This window comes from Palaemon carinicauda, chromosome 1 (assembly GCF_036898095.1).
Source record: "Palaemon carinicauda isolate YSFRI2023 chromosome 1, ASM3689809v2, whole genome shotgun sequence".
Classification (NCBI taxonomy): Eukaryota; Metazoa; Arthropoda; class Malacostraca; order Decapoda; family Palaemonidae; genus Palaemon; species Palaemon carinicauda.
The window spans coordinates 7,440,950-7,465,549 of NC_090725.1; the positions used below are offsets into that span (position 1 = coordinate 7,440,950).

At 33.4% G+C, this 24,600-nt stretch overlaps 2 protein-coding genes across 2 annotated transcripts in view; one reads left to right on the forward strand and one right to left on the reverse strand.

The window, feature by feature from the left end:
• Window positions 1-21,721, reverse strand: part of LOC137646714 (uncharacterized) — a 26,874-nt gene extending 5,153 nt beyond the window's left edge. Inside the window, exons 1-7 of the mRNA XM_068379825.1 lie at window positions 21,671-21,721; window positions 15,902-16,015; window positions 14,332-14,435; window positions 9,273-9,451; window positions 6,425-6,593; window positions 5,178-6,076; window positions 2,985-3,213 (exon numbers count right to left, since the gene is read on the reverse strand). Of these exons, the coding sequence (XP_068235926.1) occupies window positions 2,985-3,213; window positions 5,178-6,076; window positions 6,425-6,593; window positions 9,273-9,451; window positions 14,332-14,435; window positions 15,902-16,015; window positions 21,671-21,689 (1,713 nt within the window). The 5' untranslated portion in view covers window positions 21,690-21,721. The remainder of the gene's footprint in view (window positions 1-2,984; window positions 3,214-5,177; window positions 6,077-6,424; window positions 6,594-9,272; window positions 9,452-14,331; window positions 14,436-15,901; window positions 16,016-21,670) is intronic.
• LOC137646734 (proton-coupled amino acid transporter-like protein pathetic) overlaps window positions 1-24,600 on the forward strand; it is a 157,931-nt gene that overhangs the window by 10,879 nt on the left and 122,452 nt on the right. The window lies entirely within an intron of this gene.

Here is a 24,600-nt window from a genome sequence, read left to right on the forward strand (position 1 = left end):
GATAATTTTTCCAAGGGATATCGACACCTTTTGATCAACCAACAGTTGTTGAGGGATCTGAAAATCTTGGCTACACACTCAGATGACAACATTGAGCACTGCTCCAGGAGGAATGATTTGGTGGCATCATAATCTATGAGAGCATCCCTTTGCTTGCAAAGTCAGTGAGAGATTTCTGGGAAGGTGTCATTGGGTATTGAAGAGAAAACATAGTCAGGTTTGGTGCTTGAGCACATCATGCCAGTGACGTGGAAATGAATCTTGGCGAGCTAAAACAAGCAAAATACTCTCTGCTAGCGAAGGGTGGGAGCCTCATTATGGCAGTGTGGGAAGATGAACCGGGGTTGTAGTGAGCATTCTCTGAGGATACAGCAATGGACTGGTGAGCTAGGAGGTAGGCCGGGTGTTTGAGAAACTATGTAGGTCACTAATGTGACGAGAGAGAAGAAGGTATTGATACAAGAAAAGATCCCTAACAACTTACTTTATTCCAGAGACAACACACATTTATAGTCCCCGAAGGAGTCAAATAAGAGTGATTATTTCATGTTTACAATCAACTGCTTTCGCAGATAGAGTTAACATTGGCCTAAGAATAGATATCATAATGACAGAATGATAATTAGCTTGTCACATTCAATGACACGTTTACGTGGAGTCCATTAACGGTTATGGTATTGAAGAAAACGTAGACAGGGCATCCTTCTTCATTTGTTTATGCGCTGTTTGCTGCATGAGTATTACATTTCTACTATCTTAGCTTCCATGGAACATCAAAAATGTTGACCCATGAATTATTATAATGATTATTATTATTTTCATTATAATTATCATCATCATACTTAATATTATTATTATTATTATTATTATTATTATTATTATTATTATTATTATTATTATTATAGTCAGTCTCATCATAATCATTTCAGTATTCGGGGGTTTGAGGTGCGGTGCTCCAGTTGCAGTTGGGCTGGAGGAACATTTACTGCGTACAGTAGTATTGAGTGTTGGTTTCTCCTACTGTAGGAGGAGGGTGTCAAGTATTTGTAGGCACCAGCTGTTGACTTTCGTATGATTGATAATGTGTTGTGTCAATTCAATATCACTAGGGGTTTGTTGATAATGCATTTTTATGGCACCCTGCTGGACATACAAGACAGTTTCTTGGAAAGCCCCATTGTAGTCATATTAGTGCACTTGCCAGCGCATGCTCGGGCGGGGCATTGGTATCAGTATACCACATTGGTTTTCTTACAGAGATGATGCTAAAGCAATTAGAAATATTATTAGAAACTTTATCAGACCCACAAGACAACACCACTATCAAACTCATTATCTTTCACCAATCAGCAAAGACCAAGAACCTGATTCTGAGATATAAACTGGGCCCCACACATAGCACAGCCTTAGGAAAACGAATGTGGCATACCGATACTAATGTCCCAGCAGAGGATGGCCTGGCGGTAATTTTGGTATGACGACGATGTGCCTTTCCAAGAAACTGTCCTGTCGAGTCAAACAAGGCGCCGTTCAAAAATCATCAGCATCGCCCCCCCTACCGAGTGTCTACCTATCCTTGAGGCCCTCCTCCTATAGCAGGAAAAACCAAACTCAATACTACACAGGGAATGTTCCTCCTGCCCACCTGTCATCGGAGCAAACCACTGAATACCAAACAGATTAGAACTAAAGTGACCACGACAACCGTGAGGAACTTAGCAGTAACCCCTCTGGTACTGAGAACTCTCCCCGAGACCCCACAGATGAGCCAACGCTGCTACAATCTTCACTCTTACCATACACTCACTCATTATTATTATTATTATTATTATTATTATTATTATTATTATTATTATTATTATTATTATACAATAGTTCAGCCAAACGCCGGTGTTGTTATGAAAGAGGGTATGTGTGGGCGATGAAATAACCAAAATGATAGTCAAATAAGAAATCCTAAATCAAATACTAACAGCCAAGCAAATTTCCTTAAAAAAGAAAATAAAAGGGTTCGTTATTTGAAACCTATGAAATCGCAGAGCACAACTATTTCCTTAATGTTTAAAACTAATGATATAGGTCTAAATATTATTTGAAACGTTCCTATTATGTGTAAGGCATTTATCTTGCTGCAATTTTTACAAATGAAGAAAATGTCAACTTTAGGAGGCCCAGACACATTATACAAAAATAAGTTACATTACAGATATTTTTTCAGTTAACATTCACTCCTATTCATAGCAGTGGGCATGTTTAATTTCAGTACTGTGAGCAATACTACGGAATAAACCTTTTAATCAATTGTTGTGATATGAAATACGTAAGCAATTATGGATTAAAAATATCACCATCTAATGAAAAACACCTTTTTTTTTTTTTAAATTATCAGTACTATGTAAAGTCCTCGCAAAACCATTTAATCTATGTTTTCCACATTGATTCCAGACATTTAGCATATTTGACTTCTCTCAAAAGTTTTTATCTTACTTTAAATATAAACTGACTTTATATATTCCTCAATTAAGTATATAATATTCATCCTGTCATATTTCTAACATAATGTCATTACTTCCACTAACATTCCTTTGCTGCGCATTAATAGACTTTCAAGTTCCCTCCATAATATTGCAAGAGGGTCTGCCCCTCTCTTTTCTTCTTCTCCTGTACTTCTCTTTCTCCCTATTTCCTTAATCTTTCCCATACCGAGTTCCTGCCTTTGAGCTATAAACTGGATTGTATCCAGGGGTACTCTTCCTTTCCCCATATTCCCCACTTCCCTATTCTTATTATTATTATTATTATTTCAAATGCTTTCATATTGATATCTTTTTTGTTCTATTTGTTATATCGACTATTTCCCCAAATCTGATGGTACTCCAACTCCATCCTGATCTGAAGCTAAATTTCAATGTTCCAAATTTACATATTTGAGAAATAAATTAATTCAACATCAAAAGCATACCTTCAGAAAGGTGAGTTCTTACCTGCTTCAATTTCAACTGAGCACAATCAGGGAATTCCATGAGGTTACTGTTGATTATGTTAACTGACTCATTTGCTGCTTCCTGGACATGAGGATCACTTGTCTTAACCTCTTTAGTATGGATGCAGGCACAGTACCTATCCGGTATACCAGCTTCTGCGCATGTCCTGTTTTTGGACACTTCTAGAAACAAACTCTGACCGTGGTTCGCTGTTGTGGGGCGGTAAGATCTGTTGGAATGGAGATCTATGACTCAAGATTCTCTAGCTTAGTTATCTCTAAGAAATAACCATTGTCAATTATTCTAATTACATTGTGGTAACGTGGCCAGTAAAAGGAATATTAAACAACACATTTCTTGATATCTTATCCCTTTTACCCCCAAGGTATGTTGAACTTTCAAGCATATTTTGCTATATATTTTTTTTTAATTGCTCTAACCGCCTTAATTTTTGTCAGAGAGAGGTCAGGTTGGTCTCATTCTTTTGGAAATTGCCTGAAGTTTCTCATAAAGTTATCAAAAATATGCAAAAACATGTAAATAACAGTGGTTTGCAAGAACGTACCGGTACGTCCATTGGGGGTGAAAGGGATAAACATTGATGTTTTTATAAGAAAATGTGTTCATCTTCTGACAGCAATGTCTTTTTAGTCTTGGTAAGTAGGTTATGCATTTCGTGCAGCACTGTACTGACATTAGTCTATATTACAACGTCTCAAAATGTTACCAAAAATGACAATTTTATATAAAATTGAAAACGTAAAACTCTTTGTTCTCTCCGCAAGGTACATAATTCGCATCAAATATCATGCCATACGTCTTCCAGTTCCAAAAATAAAAATAAATCATAGCAACTAAAAACTTGAATGAGGAAGAATAGTTGCTTTTGAGGCTGACTGATAAAAACCGTTTGATTTATATCAAGAGCTACAGAATAGTGCAGATTTCTGTTTCAATTTCCCTCTGAGCTATTAGGTTTGGATGATTTTTTAAATTCTGATATAGATGATTTCTAAAAATTTTATTCTGAACTCTAAGTCCCAATAAACCTTTGTTCACACCACCCACAACAAAATAAAGAATTCATATAAACCTCCAAATCCCGGAATTGTAGGATAAATCTATCAATATCCTGAGTTAAGAATTCTTATCTTGCCCTTTTTACCATTCTTTGGAGTAATTCAGATTTTTAGATCAAACTGCGACACACTATCTTTAAGTTATCCGTTATTTTCTAGTCAATTGGCCAGAACCACTTCACCATAGTATACTTGATGGAAAATATAACGCCTAATAATTACAAAAGTAAAAAACAAAAAACAAAACAAAAATTAATATATAACTGAGATAAAAAGAAAAAAATCGGAAATATAATTACATATTTCAATGCACCAACAAAGAAAAATAAATTAGCTTAATTAAAACAGCTTTTCATTCAATAAAATCACAAAACAGTTTAGGCATTTCCTTTATCAAGGGTCAAAATCTCTATGAAAACTCCGTGCACGCTAAGTGCCTGATTAGTGCCATTTACTACCATCGTGCCTAACTTATTTGCTAACTAAAAGACACCCTGCAGTCCTCAACTCCGTACCTCAGAGGGTTCGAGTACTGTTAATTGCTTTAATATAATTCATATCTTAATTTTCCATGCCGGCATATATGTATTAATTCCTATTTATCAGTAGACCACCTAAATTCTTGCTTATACTCGTACTTCTAGTTGGTGTCGCTTGTTGGTCATTCATTTTCTCGCAATCAGAAGACCCTTTTCCTTTAGATAGTACGATAGATTGATATAAAATTCAATATATGCAATATTTCTTAAATTCATTACACACCCGGCTGCGCAAATCAACATTGAAATATGGCTGATCATAATGAAATCTCACACATTCACAAAATGTAAGATAATATGTATTAAATGTATTATGTAATTTTTAAATATAAATTAGAGAATATGTGTGAGACATGCTAGACCACAAATTCAATATACGACATTGTGCCTTAAAGTAAACTAACCTAAATGGGGCGACAACATTGCTGATGATTTGAAGAAAACAAACAGCACAAGAACCGCACAAAATATTAGCGCCATCTGTTGGGCAAATGGTCACAAAAATTCAACCGACGTTCAGATCTTCCCTTTAGTACAGAGTATAACCTGTATAACTTTCTTCACCAAACACTCACCTTTCAAGTGGATTGATATATGCCTCGCTAACAATATCAAGAAGAGTCTTATGAAGATCAAAGGATGACGTTAGTCTCTTTCTATTGGTATTCAAGTTTTTGATAGCTTCCGGGTACTGGTATCCAAACCATTTGGGAAATCCAAACATAACAAAGGGCAGTCTCACTTCCAACATCCCTGCGTAAGTATTGGTGATTTTCCCAAATCTCATTCCGTGGTCGCTGATGAAAAATAGAATCGTGTGGTTTAAGTAGCCTCTGTCGCTCAGCTTCTTCAGGTAGTCTCGAGTGGGGAGGTCTGCCATTGCAGTCTTCTGTATTGATTCATGCGTAACTGAAGTTGTCCAGTAATAACCAAAATAGGGAATATCCTTAAAAGCCTCGGCGACGGCTAATGAATAGTCTTGGATAATAGAAATACTGGACTTTCCTCCTTGGCAATAATTGCCGCTGTACTTTTTTCCATTAGTATTTCCAATCAATTTTTCAGAAGCATAAAAGTAGGGTCTGTTGTAGTAGTCAGTTGGTGATTTACAAAACCCATGTTTTCTGTAATGGAAGCTTCCCATCCAAGGACTGTCTTCGCCAAAGACCGTAGGATATCCCTTTGCAGAGAAGTTCTTCCATATAAATGGACAGTCATCAAATCTGGTTTTGCTATCTTTGGGTGTACAGCTTTTCTGCACTTCGTCATAATACATTCCTAGTAAAATTCCCGAAAGGTTCACGTCTGTATTCAAGGCAATTTTATTAAAGCCTTCCATTTCAATCAAATGGAGGCTGTTTTTTGCGAAATCATAAGTTGCTGGCATGTGTCGCTGGAGGTTTGCTCGAGAGACTGAATCTAATCCCATAATGATTACACTAAGGTCATCCTTCCTCTGGCCATTGTTCTTAGCCTGGAAAAGTAAAAATGGAGAAATATAAAAGGTGACAATTTCCTAAATATATATCAGATTCATGAAACATTGAGAGCATCAGTGAGATTACCCGGTTTCTTTTTTTCTACTTTGTAAAAGTTTGATTAGCAATTATTTAATGATCTTGTTTGACGTATTACGAATGTATGTAAACTATGAATAATAATAGTAATTATAATATCAACATCAACGTCAATAATAATATCAATAATGATAATAATCATAATAGCACTAAACTTACAAAAGATAGTAACATTACTCCCACATACATATTCGTAATATGCAATATTACTTCCAGTAATAATACTAACATATTCGCAGACGTACCTTGAATTTCTTCCTATTTTCTTCAGCTCTCCATGGCTGTATGAAGTAGTGAACTGCTTCATAAAATGCTTTTGGTTTCTTGGACGTTGAATTAGTGCACCCTACATATATAGCATCCTCAGCAATTGGCATTTCTTTCTGCACTATCGCAACCTTTTCATCTTTTAGTCTGAAATTAAATGGACAGAGTTAAGTGATTACAGGATTGATAACAATGATGGAGTAACACTAATGTATACAGTAATTAGCTAGATTAAAATCACATCTCCGTTAACTATAAATATTCTATTTACAATTGTAAAACCATAATAATATTTTTTAAGACATATAATAAAATCACATCTCCGTTAACTGTAAAGATTCTATTTACAATTGTAAAACCATAATAATAATTTCTAAGACATATAATAAAATCACATCTCCGTTAACTATAAATATTCTATTTACAATTGTAAAACCATAATAATAATTTCTAAGACATATAATAAAATCACATCTCCGTTAACTATAAAGATTCTATTTACAATTGTAAAACCATAATAATAATTTCTAAGACATATAATAAAATCACATCTCCGTTAACTATAAATATTCTATTTACAATTGTAAAACCATAATAATATTTTTTAAGACATATAATAAAATCACATCTCCGTTAACTATAAATATTCTATTTACAATTGTAAAATCATAATAATATTTTTTAAGACATATAATAAAATCACATCTCCGTTAACTATAAAGATTCTATTTACAATTGTAAAACCATAATATTATTTTTTTAAGACATATAATAAAATCACATCTCCGTTAACTATAAAGATTCTATTCACAATTGTAAAACCATAATAATAATTTCTAAGACAAATAATAAAATCACATCTCCGTTAACTATAAAGATTCTATTTACAATTGTAAAACCATAATAATAATTTCTAAGACATATAATAAAATCACATCTCCGTTAACTAGAAAGATTCTATTTACAATTGTAAAACCATAGTAATAATTTTTAAGACATATAATAAAATCACATCTCCATTAACTATAACGATTCTATTTACAATTGTAAAACCATAATGATATTTTTTTAAGACATATAATAAAATCACATCTCCATTAACTATAAAGATTCTATTCACAATTGTAAAACCATAATAATAATTTTTAAGACATATAATAAAATCACATCTCCGTTAACTAGAAAGATTCTATTTACAATTGTAAAACCATATTAATAATTTTTAAGACATATAATAAAATCACATGTCCGTTAACTATAAAGATTCTATTTACAATTGTAAAACCATAATAATAATTTCTAAGACATATACTATGATTAAGACCAAATATTTTCGACCGGAAGCATTAAGTCTAGAAGGAATTACTCAATATAACTACTTGTCAGTCATTCATAAGTCTTTTATCTTTTTAAATACAAAAAAAGGGAGGTAGCTAAAGATCTCGACTTTTTGTCGTATTCAGTGGAAACAGACAAATCGCATATTTTTAACCTTACATACGTCAACCCTTCCGTAACTGCTAAACTCACGCGCACTTAGTTTACCCCCAGGCTCCTTGGAAATTTCCAACCCTTAACCCCCAGGGGGTTATTTTTTTCCCCAGCACATTTTGCAGTATTTTTTTTTTTAAATTGCTCTAACAGCCTTAATTTTTGTCATAGAGAGGTCAGGTTGGTCTCATTCTCTTGGAAAATGCCTGAATTTTTTCAAAAAATTATCAAAAATATGAAAAAAAAAATTATAGCATTATTTGCAAGGACGTACCGGTACGCCCATGGGGGTAAAGGGATGGGTTTTGTGAAACGTACCAGTACGTCCTTTGGGGGCAAAAGGGTTAATTATGTATGCGCCAAGACAGTGTAAACAAACTGCACTCTTCAATTCAATATCTTAACAAATAAATCAAATCTAGAATGAAATCTACTCTGTCAATCACGCAGAACTGAAAAACAACTGTTGGCTAATATGTAAGAGTAGTGGTGTTAGTGGTGTTTATGTTTGGTGTTTGCCAACAAACATTAACTGGCTTGATAGAAAATAGATCCTAATGACCACTGCTGCTTAACATCACTAGAATCTAAAGAGGATTTATTAATTACAATACATAGTAATGAGATTCCAACAGAAGAAAGGGAGTCACAGGTTTCCTAAATAATGACCAAGACATATATAAAGAAATAATTTAATTACTAGAATTGACTGGAATCCAACTTTAAAAAGCCATTGATGCCAGTGTTACTAGCGTTAATCATTGATTAAGAATATTATCATTGAAAAAAGGAAGAATGTGCACATTGTTGATCCTTATATGATCTGACTATTAATGGTGTTTTCATTCAAGCATGAAATGAAAGGAGCTTGACGTGAATCCTTCACGTCAAGCATAATGCTACTGCAGTCCCAAGAAGCAGATATTATAACCTCAAAGATGCCCATTCAGATTATGTAACCTGTGGACGCATAATTATATTATACAGTATAAGCCTGGCATAGTAAGGCTCATTAATAATGAGAAATTTCAATATGATCGGTGGCTTTTGAAAAATATCTATAAAGAAAGAATGAATAAAATGTTCACCAGAAAGTATATAAATTATTGTTTTTGAGTGACTAAAAATTAAAATCAAGATGTGTGATGTAAATTGTTAAATTAGATGGATTTGTTTATAGAAAAATGCAATTAAATGTGATTATGCTTTAAATATTGTGTTGTAAAGAATATGTAATTTAACTTTTTAATAAAAAAAAGAAAAATAATGGGAAAAAAAAAGGAAATACACCTGTGCTCTAAAACCGACTATATTACTAAACATTTGGGTCCTTACTTCCACTTATTGTCACATTGACTGCTATATTTTCCCGGTTCTTGTTCTACTCTTATGATTCCTCGATAAAAACACGTGGCATTATCATTTGCAACTCCATAGTCAGCCAATCTGTCCCTGTAAAAAACCAGATTAAGGCCAGATTCTTCTGTTAAGGGCTTCTTCTTCGAACACACGAGCTGTAAATGCAGAATTCATTTAGAGTAAATTTCACATAAAATCAAAGAAATTATAGTTTCAGACATCAAATTACCTTAAGATAGGAAATGCAAACAATAATTGTTAAGCACGTAAGAATGCATGATGTAAAAGTGGATTAGGCCACTTATTCATAAGGAAAATATATTCTTCTATTGTAACTTGAGAGGCATGAATTTTTCAATCAAGGTTTTATAAACGCAAAACTTTAACAGTATACTGAAAAAAAAAACACAACGAAGTTCATAAACGCAAAACTTTAACAGTATACTGAAAAAAAAAAAAACAACGAAGTTCATAAACGCAAAACTTTAACAGTATACTGAAAAAAACAACAACAAAGTAAGTGATTAAAAAAGATAAAACTAAATAAAGGGAGGTTAATACATAATAAATAATAGTTAATTGAATAATTAAACAATGTAGCAAGTAACAGAAGAATAGATTAAGGATTGAGGGGGAAGAGAACTAAACTCTATGACTATATAAATTTTCTAATTCTGACTCTGCTTTGCATCCAGATCTCAACAGATGATACCATCCAGTATGTTGCACTAGATATAATGTTTAAATGGGAGACAGCCTGTGAATAGTAGTTTTCACACGCCCTTGCTTTATAAACGACGCCCACAGGGTGTTCGCGCGAGGGTAGTAACCTCTGCATTCCATACTTTAATTTCTCTGGTATATTTAGAAGTATTTATATCAGAAAAGTGTAAGGAAGGACTCTTTTCACCGGGCGTCACAGGTCGACCCAGAATGTTAATTCTTACTGTCTTACTTTTCTATCATAATGTTCAATACTGCACAATACTAAAACTTTAATTCCAGCTGTGATTTTCTTAATCTGGTTATTGAATCCACCGATCTTTCAATGTTCAAACTTGTTGTAAAAGCATTTTTTTTTTTTTTTTTTGTTGGATATGTTGCCCAAGACTAATTTTATAGTTAATATATGGCTGATGTATTCGACGCTGCTGCTGATATGAATATATCTTATTTTTTGTTATTTTTCTATTACAATTTATTCGTTATTTCTTTATTTCTTATTAATACTGTTTTTTTGCATTCTGCATTCCCAAATATGGTTGTAGCTTGGATAGTAATCGTAATGATAATAAGAATGTTAATAACAATAATCATACATCACGAGATTGGGGCAGAAGAAGGAAAATTCGCTTACATGGTCTTGCACAGCATAATAAGAACGAAGCGCTTTACATATCCCAGCAACAGTATGTAGTTAACACTGATCCATTAATAAATTAGGCACCAAAATACTTAAAAAGAGGGTATATTGAGTACTTCCTTTACTCTTTGCAAAGGTTTGATAACAACAATGAAGACATAGGGGACTGGAGTAAAGTAGTAAGCATAAAACATGCCTGTAGCTAGAGACAGAAAATACTGCAAAGTCGTTCAGTAAAAATTACAATGCACCTTATGAGATCATTTGAAAGCGCTAATTGTCTACAGCACCGTAGGAGATGTGACTTCTCTAAAAAAAAAAAAAAAAAACTGTGACCCCTTTTTATCAATTAATGAACAACTTTGCAGTTATCAGACCCATACACACGTGGTTTTTAAATTATATCCAGTTCGGCATTCAGCATTGTTATGGTAAACATAGAAACTTACACCTCTTTTGATTTCACATACGGTTAAGTTATGCATTCCTTTTATAAGAACGATACAATATTATAAGCCTTTCTAGCGAGAAATTCAGTTTAAGCGTAAGTTGTAAAGTACATCACAGACCAACAAAACACAGACGGTAGACGCCTATGGACGGAATGTAATCGCGATACTAGTGCTGCCACCAAGCGTCAAGTATAACCGCATAAGAAAAATGGTTGGAAGAACGCACCAAAGTTGTAGGTGCTGTGCATATAATTGCACAAATTCATGTAGGAACAGACCCGGAATGTCATTTTTCACGTTTCCCAATAAAGAAGAAGATCTATAGTCAATTTCTTTTAGCGATGCAGATTTGCACCAACTCGCAGCGGTGCCCTTTTAGCTCGGAAAAGTTTCCTGATCGCTGTAATTGGTTGGACGAGATAATTCTAACCAATCAGCGATCAGGAAACTTTTCCGAGCTAAAAGGGCACCGCTGCGAGTCGGTGCAAATCTGCCTCGATAAAAGAAATGGACTATAGAACGATATGCTCTTGTAGTTTTAATGATGGAGACATTTTGATTTAATAAACATAGCCCCGACAGTGGTGGTAATGTTAGACTTGAGTGAAGGTCGTCGGTAATGATAGTAGTCAGAGTGGTGGATTTAATTGTTAGCTTACGATAATGAGATATTGAATTTAAAATAACGCTGAATATTGTACATTTACAATACAACAATAATTCAAGGGGGTGCATTGGTTGAGTAAATAATAATTAAAAATAGGTACAACAACACAGGTTAAAACCATACCACACGTTCATGCGTATCTGCAATAGCGTGTCTAATCCATAATCGTTATCTACGCCATTGTTATTTAATATATGAAGTGGTGCTACTAGATCTATCGAAAACACTATACGATAACGGTGGTGAAAACCTGTTAAGGTTTATGAATTCACGAAAACATGCAATTGTAACACCACCCTTACCACCTACATTTATAGCTGTTCATTTATAATTGTATTGAACGTCTTTCTGGTACGACTAAGAGTGGTCTTGTGTTTGAAATAAAATATAAATTACGACAATTGATGCATAATTTCGATAATATATATTTCAATTAAGATAAACATATTCTTTACTCTTAAAATATTCATCATATGAATATTTTGTTTAACTAAACATCAAGGGTGAAAATAGATTTGCTTGATAAAATTCACAGGGGCAAGAAACAGGTACACAACGTAAAAAGTAAATCCATTGTACCAGAATTGTTTATGTCACCACAGTCTGCTAGATCCGGTGGAAGTCACAGTATCAGCACCAAAATTTTTTTTACTGTGTGAAGAGCATTTTATAACCGATCAGTTTATGAATCACGAAGAAAAGGTAGAGTAATTATTAAATGTGGTTTTAACGAAGAAAAAAAAATAGTAAATTAAATGAATAGAAAAACATAGCAATATATAACACCCACTACCACTTTCCTCACATGCACACACCATACATACATACATGCCTCAAAATTGACCAAGGCATATGTCTTGGTGCTTCACTGCATAACCTTGGTACCCCTGATTTTATTTTCTTATTTTAACCAAACACTGGGTGTAAGTTGCCTTATCTCCCAAAAACTTGTATTCAAGGTTCATATATATATATATATATATATATATATATATATATATATATATATATATATGTATGTATGAATGTATATATATATATATATATATATATATATATATATATATATATATATACATATAATGGACATTGCAACTGGTTATACATTGGCACTAGACGGCACCATGGTATACTGATTTTAAGTTTTAGTACGGCCGCTTACCGTCTGTGGTATAGAATAGCATGCGAGTCCATGCTAAAAATAGAACAGCATCTTTGATGTTTCCACTAACATTTCTATATCCATGTGACAAATGAGAAACGTTCAGATTCACCTGTTTCTGACTTCCTAAATATCTTCGTAGACCGTGGTTTTGCACACAATTTGTCTTGTTCTAAGAGTTTATAATTGCTCTACCCAGAGCAAACACTGACTACAGAAATGTACTTGGGCTCTTACTTCCTCAGCTTCACGGTGCATTGCCGTCGATCCCGTGGTGATCCAAGTATCTATAAAGAACTCTCAAACCTGCCATGACCTAGCTATTACTCTATTCACTATCCACATGATCTAGAACAGTGGTTCCCAACCTGGGGGAAATTTCCCCCAGGGGGGAAATTTGAAGCTTCCAGGGGGGAAATAATTATACTACCTACTAACTAAAACAAGCAGAAAATGTCCACATAGTACGTGCGGCAATTTGTTGTTAGCCATTCAATTATGATATGATCATATCATATTTCTCATTGACATGATATTCAAGGGGATAATTGGAATATCATACCCATTTCTAAGGTAGGTGAGTGGGCATGAGGGTTGAGCGGGGCATGAAGGGGGAAATATGGATGGTTGAACTGGGTGCAGGGGGGAAATGACAGAAAAAAGGTTGGGAACCACTGATCTAGAAGAAAAAAAATCATGCTACAACCTCAATGCTCTATGATATACCTATACACACACTCCCACTCATATGCTCCTATGCCAAACTATATGTAGCCTAAATCCTCTCGGGTCGCAGGTTAGGTCAGTAGGAAGGCCAATTCCCTGCTCCTTCTCTCTTTACCCTCAATATCTCTCCACTTTGTTCTCTCTTTATACTAACCCTCCTTAGGCTCAGATCATAGGCCCCCAGCTCTCATGATTAACTGTCATTCTTGCAAGCATACTCATAACCATCATACACCAGCGCATCATTTACTTTTGAGCTTTCCACAATTTCACAGCAAATTTAATTTCTAGGGAATCTTTTCATTATAAAACATAAAGTCGCGTTTTACAAACTTCTAAACCAATGTAATGACTACTTGGCAAACAGTCTTATTGAAAGAGACTTACGTCACAGTTGTCAGCAGTCAATTTAGTAAGTCAACCCCTAACCATTCTGTTTTTTGCCACTCCTCTTTCAAAGAGGATAAAGAAGATATCATTTATAACTTCATCAAAGTTTAAAGTTGAGGGCAATTCAACCATAAACTTGTTTCTATGATATCATATCTAAATAAAGCATTAGCAAGAGAGTGCATAAAATAATTAGGTACAGATATAAAATTCTTGGCAACTCATTTTCATTCCCATATCTACCATAGAATCTTATGTATAAACAAATAACTCACCTCCTTTGGTTGTTTAAGTTTGTATTTCAAAAGGCTTGGATGAAAGGGATCAATCTCTGGAAGGATGCAGCCAGGAGTGTGAATATAGTAGTGAGAATTCCAGTCTGGAAATATATATATATTTTTTTTTTTATCTTTTATTATGAAAATACAATTACATTTTCTTAACATACATTTTTTTTCCTTTTATAAAGAAATATTTCCTTAACAAATTATATTTGATATTTTTGTATATACATTAAAACATCTAATATATGATAAAATTGAATTTTTATTTTATTATTTTTCTAAATATGCTTTTAAGTTAGAAACATACTGATTTGTGAAAATATTTTTAACATGATTCTTATATCCAATAATATTGACATTAAATGTATTGGTAAATGGACATACCAAAAGTTTAACAATTATTCGCTGAATAAGCTAAGACCTTAGATTCGTAACATTGATATTGTAAAACACTACCAAACATTTACATCCATTTTTTTTTTCACTTGTCTATTGCATAAAAGGTATATCTTCGTGTTTTGTGAATTAACCTTTTAAATAGATTCAAACTGCACTAAAGCATAAAACGGTTATGTCATTGTACCCAAAAGCATATTCCGAAGTTTGTGTAGGATGTCTGAAAAGTGCTGCTTTTCTGATCTCAAATCTAGGAGAGAAGTTCTGAAATGTCATATCCTATACCCCTTTTACCCCCAAAGAACGTACTGGTACGTTTCACAAAAGCCATCCCTTTACCCCCCCCCCCCCATGGACGTACCGGTACGTCCTTGCAAAAAATGCTATAAAAAAAAATTTTTTCATGTTTTTTATATTTTTTTTTTTGAGAAAATTCAGGCATTTTTCAAGAGAATGAGATCAGCCTGACCTCTCTATGACAAAATTAAGGCTGTTAGAGCAATTTAGAAAAAAATATACTGCTAAATGTGCTGGGAAAAAAATAACCCCCGGGGGGTTAAGGGTTGGAAATTTCCAAATAGCCTGGGGGTAAAAGGGATACCAGGTTCTCCATTAATAAGAAAATAGACTGGCAATAATTGATTGCAAAAAATGTTTTAGAAGCAGCATTAACAAACTTGCCTTGAACGTTCAAGAGACATGTTTTTCGAATGGTAGTCTCTTTTCAGGATATTACTCACTATAAATAATTTCTTATTCATATAGAATAATAATTTGAAACATAGGATTATTATTATTATTATTATTATTATTATTATTATTATTATTACTGTCCAAGCTACAACCCTAGTTGGAAAAGCAAAGTGCTATAAGCCCAGGGGCTCCAACAGGGAAAATAGCCCAGTGAGGAAAGAAAATAAGGAAATAAATAAATGAAGAGAATAAATTAACAATAAATCAATCTAAAAAAAAAAGTAACAACGTCAAAACAGATATGTCATATATAAACTATTAACAACGTCAAAAACAAATATGTCATATATAAACTATAAAAAGACTCATGTCCGCCTGGTCAACAAAAAAAGCATTTGCTCCAACTTTGAACTTTTGAAGTTCAGAGTTGGAGCAATTGTATGGTACTAAACTTTTACTAATTATCTCTTACCTCTGATGTTTCTTAAAAAAACTTGACTTCCACCAGCGTTTAAGTAAAAATAACTTAAATAGATGCCAACAGTGCAAAACAGTAAGGCACCTAATAGGATCCGGTGAAAACTACCTGAAGAACAAGAGAAAAATCATGAGAAAATATTCGCCACTGACTGAATAAACATGATTTTCTTAACGCTAAATTCTTAATTGTCTTCAAGATTTCTTAATTCACAATCTCTTAATAAAAAAAATATTGACAAAGTACGTGCTTGTTACGGTTAGATGATAAACAGAAACACATTATGATAATATAGCATGAAATATTTTGCATGCTAATCTAACGATGTAAGCCTGTTCTCCCCTTCAGGTATTTTCATATCTAGATAAAAAGAAGCACCGATACGTTATCTAAGAACACTAGCAAAACTACCACCCAAAGCGTAGTAGTAGGACAAGCAGTAATATTAGCATCAAATGTAACGTTTGTATTTCCATGGGAGAGAAATTGAACATGTACACTTAAAAAAAAAACGGTAATTTTAACCTGAAATTCTCCGTAAAAATATGCTGTCTACAGCCATATTTCAGTAAAATACAAGCGACCGTAATTTTACCTTACTTTTTTTTTTTTTTTATTTTTTACTGGTTGGTGACCGTAATATCCCTCGTTCACGTTAATGTATCCGTTTTTAAAACAGTGAAAATCCGGGAATAAACGTTACCAGGCATTTGCCGTTTTTCTAATGCATATTTTTAACAGTGTATGCTGTGTTTGAAAACTGACCGTCATATCAACTATTTAGTAAGAGGCTGCAAGAGGACTTGGAATGCATGTTAGTTAATACATATCTTAATTGTCTTTGGTAGCCCATAAGGAAATAAGATTTAATCCAGCTTTACAATGTAATGCATCTGCATTTTTGCATATGAAATACAATGCATTACTAACCTGACCAAATTTGATATTTGACAGAAGCCATTTAAGACCCATTAACTGAAAAAACTTTGTTCTTCTTTGACTTATGTAATGAACTATATGTCTGGCAATCAGTGAGCTGTGAATGAATAAATGGGATTTATGCCTCATATCTTAGGGCTGGGATCATTAAAAAAAAAAAAGTTACAAATTTCTGCATAAAAAAAAAACTGTGTAGCTATATTCACACACATTTGTATATTTTATCATGCAGTTCCGGTAGGCCCTGCTGCTGCCTCCGATGCCTTAGATGACTGCGGAGGTAGCAGCAGTAGGGGATTCAGCATTATGAAGCTTCATCTGTGGTGGATAATGTGGGAGGGTGGGCTGTGGCACCCTAGCAGTACCATCTGAACTCGGTTGAGTCCCTTGTTAGGCTGGAGGAACGTAGAGAGTAGAGGTCCCCTTTCTGTTTTTGTTTCATTTGTTGAAGTCGGCTACCCCCCAAAATTGGGGGAAGTGCCTTGGTATATGTATGTATGTATCATGCAAATATTATTGACACATTTACACTTAAAAATAACAATTAAAAGGATTTACGCTTTGTTAATAATCATTGGTTGTTTGAAAATTATCTATGTATTGTTGAAAAAAATAATTTATTCTCAAAAGGCCATTAAAGGCAACATCAAGAGGAAATTCTTGTAGTAGGGTGCCACTAAAATGGGTCGTAACTGCCTAAAAAATACTTGCTAAGAACCAGGTGATTGACCCCTTTAGAGGTCTTTTCAAGGGAAAATATTTAAAAAGTAACATAAATGGGCATTTTTTTTTTTCAACGAATTCAACATAAAATAGACCGGTGAAATAGAATCTGCTTGGGTTAGGGGCATACTTTCTGATCATCTTGAAGTTTGCCTTCTTGAGATGTTACTGTATATGTATTGGTGTGTTACTGTTGTTAACACACATATGGGTTCTCTTCAAATGTCATCTTAAATGTGTTATAGATTAGATTTGGTATGTTACATCTTCAAGTAAAATCTAAGTAAGTTAACTTTAAAATAGTTTATTATTTAAGAACAGTATTAACATCTCCATCACAGGAGTATAGATGGTTTGGTCGGATGACCATTCCGTATGACATCTAAAAGTGAACTCCCACAAATATCCAATTTCATGCTAAAGTTTATACAGTTATCTCAGCACTCAATGATTTATAGTAAACACAACATTAATACCGGAAGGTACTTGTTCCGTTCTCACAGACAACTTCTTTCTCACGGGCTTGGTTGTGTTTACTCTTCATGAAAAATGTTACATTGCTGAGGGTTGGCATTCACATCCTACTTAGGATATGACTATGGCGTTTCTCACACTTCTCTTACTTCCACAGTGACCTTTAGGTCATGTGTTTTTAACAAGTAATATCTAATATATTACATATGTAGGGAATGTAGGTCAATTGAAAATTAGTCAAGACAATTTGCAGCACGTTAGAGGAAATAATAATAAACTACTACATTTTATGATTCTGAACATTCCTTTGATTCAAATCTTCCCTGATTAACTCATCCACTACATTTATAGATATGCATTTCATTCCAACAATCTCACCCTTTCTCCTGTGAGGCCCAGTGATAAGCAGTTTTCACAGCTACAAACAAATTAAGAAACTATGATCTAAAAAGGACTTGAATGATTGGAACTTCAAACGATTAAACTTTGTGCAAACACTTTATTGTTGAGCAAGCTCACTTCATATGATATTGCTTTTATATTACTAACTGTTCTTTCTTATTGCCTTTTGTTATTTCTGTATTTATTTTACTATGCAAAGGTAATTCTACTAATGGATGCTTGAGCTTATGACATTCCTGTTTTTTAACAAGAGTTGTAAAATACATATTATTATTATTATTATTATTATTATTATTATTACTATCCAAGCTACAACCCTAGTTGGAAAAGCAAGATGCTATAAGCCCAGGGGCTCCAATAGGGAAAAATAGCCCAGTGAGGAAAGGAAATAAGGAAATAAATAAATGAAGAGAACAAAATAACAATAAATCATTCTAAAAAAGGCAACAACGTCAAAACAGATATGTTATATATAAACTATTAACAACGTCAAAAACAAATATGTCATATATAAACTATAAAAAGACTCATGTCCGCAATAATTGTAGTCGAAGTCATTTAGCAATTATACTGGGAGCAATTTATGTAAATTTCCCAAAGAGGTATTGATGTAAAAAATCTTCTCCAGGGAAAAGGTAAAACAGGAACTAATAACATGAATATATTCTCTTTCTATACAGCCACTGTTAGACTTTAAAACCTCAAAACTCTAAACTAATGAAATTTGGTTATAGGCTGATGTTTTTAGGCTCTATAATCAGTTCCTGGTGCACTTCTTCCATTATTATTCTTTCTGACCTGGAATCTGATGCCTTAGTATTGAACCTATTACAGTAACACAGAGATGCTGTCCCATCCTGTCTCTCTGTCCTCTCTTCATTTTTACTTATTATGTGTATTTCTGTAGGAATTCTATAGTGTATTAATTAAGGCTGTTAGCGTCGATAGGAGTGATTGATAGTCAAGAGGCTTGTTATCAGGGATAAGGCTGTTGATAGTGATGTGAGTGAAGTCATTGGTCAGGCTCCTACTCGACGGGGCGGGGGGGGGGGGGGGGGGGGGGTTTGACGATAGGCCCAAGAGGAAAGCTCAGCCCGAAGCTTAGAAAATTAATATTATAATGGAGTAGTAATCACTGCAACCTTCTTATTTGTATACATAGTAGTGAAGTCTTAGTCCTAATACTATTACTGTTAGTTTGAATCAACACTTGTATTTAAGTATAAACAATACTATAAATTACATATTATTATTCTCTTATTCTGTTGTGTGGAAATACCGAGTGTTTGGTGGTATAATTCTAATACGAGAGTATTGAACACACTGATTTGGCAGAACAAAAAACTTCATAGCACTAGACAATAACAGCTAAAGATCTTATATTCCTATCTTAGATTCCATATCCTATTCCCTACTAACATATCCTTCATCACTATCTAAACTTGTAGCAGTTACTATTGGGTGTGAACTGGAGTACCTTGAGTATACACCTTTATAATATACATTACTCTAGGTTAAGCCTTTATAACAATTATGCCCCGATTGTTGTCATCATATTGATAAACTATAGTCCATTTCTTTTTGCGATGCATATTTGCACCGACTCGCAGCTTTGCCCTTTTAGCTCGTAAAAGTTTCCGGATCGCTGATTGGTTGGACGAGATAATTCCAACCAATCAGCGATCAGGAAACTTTTCCGAGCTCGAAAAGTTTCCGGATCGCTGATTGGTTGGACGAGATAATTCCAACCAATCAGCGATCACGAAACTTTTCCGAGCTAAAAGGGCACCGCTGCGAGTCTGTGCAAATATGCATCGCTAAAAGAAATGGACTATAGTAACCCCACACAGTCACCTTTTGGAGTATTCTATACATCCACCCATAGTCTTATAGCTAATTATCTTTCCTTATAATAAACTAAGGACTCGCATTTAGCCTTACCTTTACATTGGCATTGAGAAAGATAGACTGAGACATTATCGTGGGTAAGTGTGAACTAAACCAAGTTCATGTATCTCTCTTACCTAGACCTAGCTCTGATGTTGTTAGAATTGATGTTTTGGGGGGTAATTTACCTTATGAAATTCTTGTTGAACCTAAGCTGACTTAATATCTTTGAGTTGATTCCTCCACTTGGGTCTCTGGTCCGTAGATATAGAGAGAATCCAGATATTAAAGGAATAAAATATATAGCTTATTTTAATATATATATATATATATATATATATATATATATATATATATATATATATACACACACATATATGTATATATATATATATACATATATATATATATGTATATATATAAATATATATACATATATATATATATATAATATATATATATGTATATATATACATATGTATATATATATATATATATATATATATATATAAATATATATATATATATATATATATATATATATATATATATATATATATATATATATATATACAGTACTTGGGCATTTTAAATTCAGTGTACCTGCGATTGCGTAACAATAACAGAAACGAAACAGCATATAACGAACACTTATCATTTTTTGCATTATAGTGCCTTTACGAAATTCACAATTTTATAGGAATCTTAGTAATTATTTCTCTGTATCTTTCCTTCCGTTTTCACCTAACAGACGGTTAACCAATCATAATTCTATGGCGAAAAACTCTCAAGCATCATTATTTCCTTTCACTCATACCGTTCACTACAACCTTCGATTTTCAAAGGGGTAATTTCTGGTATCTGCCCTGAATATGTCGCCAAAAATTTCCAGACATTAAACACTAGCTTAACAACATACATACATTTCTTTATTAACGCAGTGATAATAAATGATGTATAGCTCATTTCTGACACAGGTATATTTCACAAGAAAATATAGTGTTCACTTTTCTCAAATCGATTGTGAATTTTTTTTTCGAATTTTTTTTTCTATGTAAGACAAACACAACACAACTTCTCCTGGATCTTAGACATCAGTCGGATATACGATAGTGATTCTGAAATCCCAGTTATAATTTCATCGACCATCCAGCCGTAAGTCAACTGACATCAAGTTTACAAAGTGACTAAATGTTAACACGGTTAAGGCACTCGTTCTGTAAAAAGTATCCTTTCATCAAAACAGTTCCGTATTTTTCTCTTCCTATCTCTCGGACCGTGTATTTCGGCTTGGAGATGAACACTGGAAAATAAAAAAGAAACTCAATGTATACTTACATTTAACTGCCTGCGCCATTATCACTGCATCATGCGGTTGCCTACAGGAGATTGCCCGAGATCAAAATGGCTGCAATACAACGGCTTCAGACACAAAGATTATGCCATGCATTTTATATCTGTTATCTTGCCTATCAACTGAGTCACCTAGTGAGCCGGGAAGTCGGGGGAAACTCGCTGTTCGCGTGTCGATGTTGCTCTTTTTCTGTCTCTTAGAGTTATTCCCATCATTATTCTTTCCAAAACTCACTGATTTGTAACTACCTTATGTTCTAAGGCTTTAGTAAGGCACCAAGTTTCTGATGCATAAGTTGATATCGGTTGATATCTGATTATATACTTTTCATATTAGAGAAAGGGACATTTTACTTTTCATAATCTTATTTTGGTTACCAAATACTATCCATCCCAACATTGTACTTTCCACCATTCACTGTACAGTCATCATATGAAAAGTAGGAGGCGATATCCGTAGACTTTATTAAACTGTTATTAACCCTTTTTACCCCTAAAGGACGTACCGGTACGTTCTTGCAAAACACTGTTAATTACATGTTTTTATATATTTTTGATAATTTCATGAGAAACTTCAGGCATTTTTCAAAAGAATGAGACCAACCTGACCTCTCTAGGACAAAAATTAAGCCTCTTAGAGCATTTAAAAAAAAAAAATATATAGCAAAATGTGCTCGAAATTTAACCTTATGGTGGGGGTAAAAGGGTTAATGTGCATTGGCGAAGCTCTGAAATCTCTGATTGCTCTTGTTTCTAATACTTCTGGTGGCTTACAGTAGGGATTAGTGTTGCCGAATGACCGTAAAAACATCATTTCAAGTTTTTTTTTAATTTTGCAAATCAATGGAGCAAGAGAATTTACCTCAAAAGTTTGATATTTTCTTAAATAATGATGTTTAAAGATATCATCAGCATTGGAATTTTTTTTTATATGATCTTCAATTCTGGTTTATGCCATAATCATCTCAATTAGGTATTCAGGGATCATAGGAATTTTGTTCTTGCCAATACTCATGGAGTTGTGATGAAAACGTATGGTGTAAAATGAAAAGTAGGTTACAGTCAATACTAAAATATGAACAAAAACAAACTTTTACGAATTATATAATACTAATAATAATAAGGATAGGGAAGTGGGGAAAATGGGGAAAGGAAGAGTACCCCTGGATACAATCCACTTTATAGCTCAAAGGCAGGTACTCGGGATGGGAAAGACTAGGGAAATAGGGAGAAAGAGAAGTACAGAAGAAGAATAAAAGAGAGGGGCAGACCCTCTTGCGATATTAGAGAATTATTATTATTATTTATTACATTTTTCGAATTAACAGTGAAACTTTAGTAGCCAGTAATAAGGAAAAAAAAAGAAATTTATGAATCGTATATGTTTATGCAATTACATGTGTGTATGTATTTATGCTTCACTTTTCTTTTTAAGGAACATTGAAATGAGAAACAGCGACCATCTTGGAGATGCTAACATGTTAATGATACAGATTCTCATAACGATTACTCATATAATGAGCTTACTTAATGTTCCTTCTTGTACAGCATGTTCTATTACTTAATGTTCCTTCTTGAACTGCATGTTGTATTACTTAATGTTCCTTCTTGTACTGCATGTTCTATTACTTAATGTTCCTTCTTGTACTGCATGTTCTATTACTTAATGTTCCTTCTTGTACTGCATATTCTATTACTTAATGTTCCTTCTTGTACTGCATATTCTATTACTTAATCTTCCTTCTTGTACAGCATATTCTATTACTTAATGTTCCTTCTTGTACTGCATATTCTATTACTTAATCTTCCTTCTTGTACTGCATATTCTATTACTTAATGTTCCTTCTTGTACTGCATATTCTATTACTTAATGTTCCTTCTTGTACTGCATATTCTATTACTTAATCTCCCTTCTTGTACTGCATATTCTATTACTTAATCTCCCTTCTTGTACTGCATATTCTATTACTTAATCTTCCTTCTTGTACTGCATATTCTATTACTTAATCTCCCTTCTTGTACTGCATATTCTATTACTTAATGTTCCTTCTTGTACAGCATATTCTATTACTTAATCTTCCTTCTTGTACAGCATATTCTATTACTTAATCTTCCTTCTTGTACTGCATATTCTATTACTTAATCTTCCTTCTTGTACAGCATATTCTATTACTTAATCTTCCTTCTTGTACTGCATATTCTATTACTTAATGTTCCTTCTTGTACAGCATATTCTATTACTTGATGTTCCTTCTTGTACTGCATATTCTATTACTTAATCTTCCTTCTTGTACTGCATATTCTATTACTTGATGTTCCTTCTTGTACAGCATATTCTATTACTTAATCTTCCTTCTTGTACTGCATATTCTATTACTTAATCTTCCTTCTTGTACTGCATATTCTATTACTTAATGTTCCTTCTTGTACTGCATATTCTATTACTTAATGTTCCTTCTTGTACTGCATATTCTATTACTTAATCTCCCTTCTTGTACAGCATATTCTATTACTTAATGTTCCTTCTTGTACTGCATATTCTATTACTTAATCTCCCTTCTTGTACAGCATATTCTATTACTTAATGTTCCTTCTTGTACAGCATATTCTATTACTTAATCTTCCTTCTTGTACAGCATATTCTATTACTTAATCTTCCTTCTTGTACAGCATATTCTATTACTTAAATGTTCCTTCTTGTACTGCATATTCTATTACTTAATCTTCCTTCTTGTACAGCATATTCTATTACTTAAATGTTCCTTCTTGTACTGCATATTCTATTACTTAATCTTCCTTCTTGTACAGCATATTCTATTACTTAAATGTTCCTTCTTGTACTGCATATTCTATTACTTAATCTTCCTTCTTGTACAGCATATTCTATTACTTAATCTTCCTTCTTGTACTGCATA